The sequence below is a fragment of the Lupinus angustifolius genome, chromosome LG13 (assembly GCF_001865875.1).
Source record: "Lupinus angustifolius cultivar Tanjil chromosome LG13, LupAngTanjil_v1.0, whole genome shotgun sequence".
Taxonomy (NCBI): domain Eukaryota; kingdom Viridiplantae; phylum Streptophyta; class Magnoliopsida; order Fabales; family Fabaceae; genus Lupinus; species Lupinus angustifolius.
The window spans coordinates 8814384-8821188 of NC_032021.1; the positions used below are offsets into that span (position 1 = coordinate 8814384).

General features: G+C 35.2%; 1 protein-coding gene across 1 annotated transcript; it reads left to right on the forward strand.

Annotated features, from left to right (window-relative positions):
- On the forward strand, positions 542–4878 carry LOC109325692. The gene is made up of 2 exons (XM_019558200.1): positions 542–657; positions 2031–4878. Exon 2 carries the CDS (start codon positions 2181–2183, stop codon positions 4497–4499), a length of 2319 nt encoding a protein of 772 aa, XP_019413745.1. The 5' UTR covers positions 542–657; positions 2031–2180; the 3' UTR covers positions 4500–4878.

The following is a 6805-nucleotide window of genomic DNA, read 5'->3' on the forward strand; positions in this document are numbered from 1 at the left end:
AATAAAAATGAAAAAAATTGTACTAACACCCCTTCAACTTTTGATCAGTTACAAATTGGTATACTTTTAAATCATGTCAACCGATCATTAAACTTTCGTATGCAGAAGTTAACTAACCTTTAAATTCCGCCCCCGGCCAAAATAATACAATTTTAAAAATCAAATTCATACTTGGGCCAAAAAGGATACCCCTAAATGAGGCCAACCCATGAAATATGACCCATTTGGAGAAGGGATACCCCTAAAATAAAACATTGTTATGAAGAAAGGTGCCTTTAATGTTTACCTTGCTCCACTTGCAACACAACAACGCACATGAGGAGGAGAGACCCATAGCATAATTCTGAAACCACTCACAAAATCAATCCATTTCTTCATTTTCTTTCTAACCTTCTTCGATCAAATTCTGTATCTGTAAGTCACCAAGTCATTTCTCTCATTTTTTAGTTTTCATTTTTTATATATTAATATGTTAGGGTTTCATTTGCCTCACAGAGCCTCGCCGTCACGGCCAACGTCTCCGCCGCCGATTCCAACAACGAAGTTAGCCCATCTGTTCTCTCTCTCCGAATTTGATGTGATTACCAGAAGCTTCGGGGTTCTCTTGCCAGCTTCTGGAACATTCTTTTTCATCGAGTTTTGATTCTTCTGCTTTGGGTAATTCATGATTCTGTTTATTACTGCTTAGTTCAGATGAATAAATTTCGGTTTTCAATTTTCCGTTGTGAGCTTCTGTGTGATGCTATTGATTATAGGCAATTTGTATTAAGATTCATTTTTGTGATTGCGGAGGTAATACTATGTACATATACCCTTCCCAGACCCCACTAAGTGGAGTTTCGTGTACTAGCGCCTTTTTTGTTGTTCATGTTTAGTTACCATTGTGATTTGTGATACCATTATACGTTGGATTCGTTTCCGTGTGCTAAATGTCAGTCAAACCATAATAATGGAATGGAGTGAAATGTCATTCCAAAAATGAAAAGTCATTCATTTCCACAAAATTCCATTCCATTAAGGTTTATTTTGTGTTTTTCCATTCTTGTTCAATTACTGTTGCGGTTTATGATAACCGTTGTATGTTGGATTCATTTCGGTGTGCCATATGTCAGACCATACATGAATGTGTGAAATGTTGTTCAATTCCAAAACATGCAAAGTCATTCATTTCCAATACATTCTGTTCAATTAAAGTTCATTTTTGTGTTTGTTTTGGTTCATTTTTTGTTCTTGTTCATAGGGAGGCCAAGAGAAATTATAAACGAAATGATTAGGAAGAATTTAGAGATCAATCTTTAATTGATGGACATGATTTATGGTAAAACATTGTCACGTCGTTTGATCCATATAGACAAATCCGCCTAGTGGGAATAAGACTCGGTTTTTATTGTTGTTATGTTACCATTGCGATTGTGATATTGTTACATGTTGAATTTATTTCGGTTGCCAAATGTCAGACCATAAGGAGGTGGAGTGAATTGTCATTTCTTTCTTGAAGCGAACACCGAAATATGAAAAGTCATTCATATCCAATCCATCCCAGTTCTACAAGAAATCAATGTGTGCAACTAACGTACTCTTAAATTTAATTAGTGGTATTTGTAAAAGTAGTAGCGCTACACAACACTCGAGCTTAAAGCTTTTTCTAAAACATGTGTAGGTACCAAATTTAAAACTTGGTTGCCCCAATTGATTGTTTAATTCACAACCCGATTCCACAAAAACTTGGTTAAGTGCAATTAACACTCTTATTAGCTATATTTGTTAATTTAATATGGGCCTCATGGTGGTACACTATGCTAAAGTGCTGCTTTGATTACTCTCAACTTTTGTAGGTCCACTCTTTAAAACTATGTATAGCTAGTAATATATTCTGTTATAGCTGACGAATGAATAGATTTTTTGTCTGTGCTCTAGACTGTACTGTAGCATGGCCCAAACAATGTTGCCTTCGAATTTTTTATCTCTCAATTTGCTGCACAAGTTAATGGTTATTAATTTCTTAACTAAAATATGCTTTTAACTTATAGGGTTCATTGCCATGAGTGAATTGCTTGCCAAAGCGAATGAGAACTCGAACTGTGTAGAACAAAAAATGTTTTGATAGAGAAATGTTGATGTTGTGTTGCAACGAAGTACTTAGAAAGTAGAAAAGTGTGCTGAGAAGGCAGACTAGAGAAATGGAATGCAATAAGGATGAGGCCGTCAGAGCTAAAGAAATTGCTGAGAGGAAGTTTATTGCGAAGGATACTTTGGGTGCAAAGAAGTTTGCATTGAAGGCCCAAAATTTATTTCCTGATCTGGAGGGTATTCCTCAAATGTTAGCAACACTCGATGTGCATATTTCTGCTGAGAATAAAATAAATGGAGAAGTAGATCGGTATAGTATCCTTGGTGTAAACCCCCTTGCTGATGAGGATACAGTCAGAAAACATTACAGGAAGCTAGCTCTCATGCTTCACCCCGATAAGAACAAGTCCGTTGGAGCTGATGGGGCATTTAAACTTATTTCAGAGGCATGGAGTTTACTATCAGATAAAGCTAAAAGGGCAGCATATGATGAGAAGAGAAATGCAAAAGCTAGGAAAGTTTCAACTAAGTTTGCAGGTTCATCCGCGCAAACAGGTGTTAATGGCAGTTACAATTTTACTAAGACTACCTCTTCAAGTGCAAGGACTCAGACGAGTAATGCTAAAGAAACTCAGAAGAGTGCTGCTAAAGAATCTCAGAAGACTAATGCTAAAGAATCTCAGAAGAATAATGCTAAAGAACACACTTCATCTTCTACCAATAAATCCAAATCGAATACATTCTGGACTGTTTGCCATCGATGCAAGATGCAGTATGAGTATCTTAGAATCTATCTTAATCTTAAACTCTTGTGTCCCAATTGCCATGAACCATTTTATGCTGTAGAAACTGCTCCCCCACCTTCAAGTTTTATTCGACCGCCTTCAACATCGTGGACTTTTTCACAGCATCAGGAAAATTCTAGTCGCCAAGTGCCTAACAAGATGAAGTCTAATGCCGGAAAGAAGGCAACTTCAAATGTTGGAGCTGGGGGTTATTGTAAAACTGACTCTAATAACCCTACCAATTTCCAGTGGACTCCATTTTCGAAAACTTCCGGTGTCTCTAATGTAGCTCAAGCTGCTACAGTTGTTCAGCAGGCATATAATAAAGTGAAGCGAGAACGCGTGGAGGCACAGGCAGCTATGAAAGGGGAAGAGGCCTTGAGAAGAAAGCAGCATGTTCCGAAAAAAAGTTACTTCAATCCTGCTAAGAGAAGAAAGGGGTGCACAGATGATGCTAGTGTTGGTAACCATGCTACAGAACATGTAAATGGTGTGGGATTTCCTTGGGATCTTCTTATGACGAAAGCTAGGAAAGAAATTACCAAGAAACTTAGCGAGGTCCAGTCAAATACTGTTGATAAAGCTGTGGTGAAAGAGAATGGAGATGAGTTACAGAAAACAAATGAAGAAGGAGAAAAGTCTGTAAGAAATTCTGAAACATGTGCTCAAAATAACATTGGGAAGGCAGAGGATAGAAAGAGTGGATGTGAAGGCATCGAGACGTTTGCAGTTACTACTACTGCCAAAATTGGTACAAAAGTTTTGGAGACGATACCAATTGATGTCCCCGATTCTGAGTTCCATGATTTTAACAAGGTTCGAACTGAAAAATCTTTTGGAGAAAATCAAGTATGGGCTGCATATGATGACAACGATGGGATGCCTCGAAATTATGCATTGATCCACAGTGTGATCTCTCTGAATCCATTCAAGGTGCGTATCAGGTGGCTCAACTCGAAGACCAACAGTGAACTGGGCCCCATAAATTGGGTTGTTTCAGGCTTTTTAAAAACATGTGGGGATTTCAGAATTGGCAAACTTGAAATCTGTGACTCCATCAATTGTTTTTCTCACAGGGTTAGGTGGGGAAAAGGCAATCATGGCGCCATTTGTATATATCCCAGGAAAGGGGATGTTTGGGCCCTCTATAGGAATTGGTCTCTTTATTGGAATGAGCTAACAGCACATGAGGATATACACAAGTTTGATATGGTTGAAGTACTAGAGGGTTTTACTGAAGAGCAGGGTGTAATTGTTATTCCTCTGATCAAAGTGGCTGGGTTCAAGACAGTATTTCATCACCACTTAGATCCGAGTGAAATCAGGATCATTCCAAGGGAAGAGATGTTTCGGTTCTCTCATCGGGTCCCCTCACACTCACTTACTGGCCAAGATGCTCCAAATGCTCTAAAGGGTTGCATGGTGCTGGACCCAGCTGCTACTCCATCTGAACTTCTCCAGTTGATAGAAACTGTAAAAGAGGAAGACATGATGGACATCGAGGACACTGTTATAAAAGAAATAAGTGACGACGTGAAAGAAGCAGTTGATATGGAAAAGGATGGGGAAGAAAAAGAGGGGGACAATAAAGATATCCAAGAAATAGAAACTTTGCAAGAGAAGAAGATATGCGAAAACTTGTAGCATTGACCATGTGCAGCACTACTCTAAATGAAATCAACTTGAGGACTTTTTGGCTCTTTTGAGAACGAAAACGCCGTAACACTCTTAAGCATATTTCCGGAAGATTTCATTTCTTTTCTGACATTGCAGTTAATTACTTCTCCAATGGTTGAAGTTAAATGGCTCAGCTCCAGATCATACCAAACAAAGGTAAGTATGGAATGATGAAGTTGTGCCTTCTGCAGATTGTTCTTCTCGGTTAAAATGAAAACTTGTCTGAGGTAGACCTTTTTAGGTTCTTACTCAATTTTGTTCTGTAAATCAGAATTAGTGTCATGTTCATATATTTGTAAGATTTTTAGCTACCATTAGTCATTAATAACATTGCTTTACAAATTGATTCCAGTTTCTTAAATGATGTTGTCTGATTTATCTTTATAGGATCAATAGATTGGATCATTCTTGATATTTTCCTGTTTCTAATATCTGATTTTTGGTTTATGCTTTGTTCTTATTCTGCATATTGTGAATGAATAATAAGAAGAAAAAAAATGTATGACTCACCAAAATCTAAGTTTGAGATTCATTTGTCATTACACTTATTTATCTTCCATTAAATTTGAACCAAATCAACTCGTAAATACCTCACATAACATGAACATTTGCATTATACCATCTTTTAATCTCCCCATCTCTTTTCTTCCCAATATTGTATAGCCGTGGTAGACGTTGGTATTATCATATCCTTTAACCTACATAGCAATCAACAACCCAAACTTAACACTTATTTTTCAGCAACCAAATACTTTTTTTTGGTAAAATACCTTAACTCATATTTGGCTAAAAATCAGAACAAGAAATAAACATTTTTTAAATAATTCAAGTTTCAAGGGTGTTGAGTGTGGTGATTGTCCATAACATAATTTGGTTTGGAATAAGAGGAGGAAGAACAAATAGTGAAAACAAGAGATAAGAAAAATGGGATCTTAGTATGAAGAGTTAAGTTGATGTTAAGAGTATGAAAACTGAAATTGATTATAAATAGGGTACTTAGAGTTTTTTGGTACTGTCAAGGTGCCCCATTGAATCTTATTCGATGTGCTTGATTGATTCTCCTAATAAGTATCACTCTCAAGAATCAGACCATTGACCTTTTGAATTTTGATTATCCTAAAAATCTAGCAGAGTCTTAAACTACTATACAACACTTTGTTGGAAGGAGTATTATAGTTTGAGCATGGGAATAATATATTTGTTTTTTTATGTAAAATAAATATTTGTATTTTTTATGATTTTTTAGTTTTTATGTTCACATTATATTGTTGGTGTGAAGTTTTGTTAGTCACATCAGTGGTTAATAGAATTTTTTGTGTGAATCCGGATCAAAACTAAAAACAACCTTATTACAAATTAAAAACTAAAAATAAAAAATTGGACTAAATTGATTAACCTAATTTCTAAATACTTGCATCATGTTAACCTAATTTTTATTTTATATTAAGGCTATTATTTGGTTAATAAAAAAAAAATAGATCGTGGAAGTAGCAGGATATTTTTCCAAACAAATCTATTTCATAGAAATACAAAATGTGGAACACAAATTAACATACTCAACAACACCAGTGTTAAAAACTCAGCTTAGACTCACTGGTTCGACCATGAATCAGATATTTGATTGGTCTGAGTCTCCATCTAATTAATTTTTTACATTAAAATTGGATTAACTCGATTCGACTCAATCAATATAAGCCTAAAACTAATACTCGAATGGCGGGACGGGTTGGATCGCCCAAGACAATAAAAAAAATATTTTTAAAAAACAATAATGTTTTGAGATGAAAAAACTTTTAACAAAGGTTTTTCATTTGTTAACTTATATCATAGTAAAATTTTCGTTGTTTAACTAAATTTTAAACTTATGTGCATCTTTTGTGCAATTAAAGCATAACACATATGTCGTTTAACTACGTTGTCAACTTGTTTAAGATATTTTATAGAGTAAATTACATTGACACCCCCTGAGTTTTAGTAAAATTACACAAAATCATCCATCACTATTCCACCCCACATAAACCTCATAGTTTTTATACTTTTATTACACCGCCTCTGCATGAACATAAGTTTAATCTTTTAAACAAAAAATATGGTAAATGCATTTAAGTTAAACAAAACATGATATATTGTTGAGACAAGTCCAAATAATATACAAATTAATGTATCTTCATTATTTTTTGTTACAAAATGCATTAACAGTTCTAAAGAGATATTATTTAAATCAATCTTATACTTTATCGTAATGAACCAAAAATAATAAAAATGTACTGACT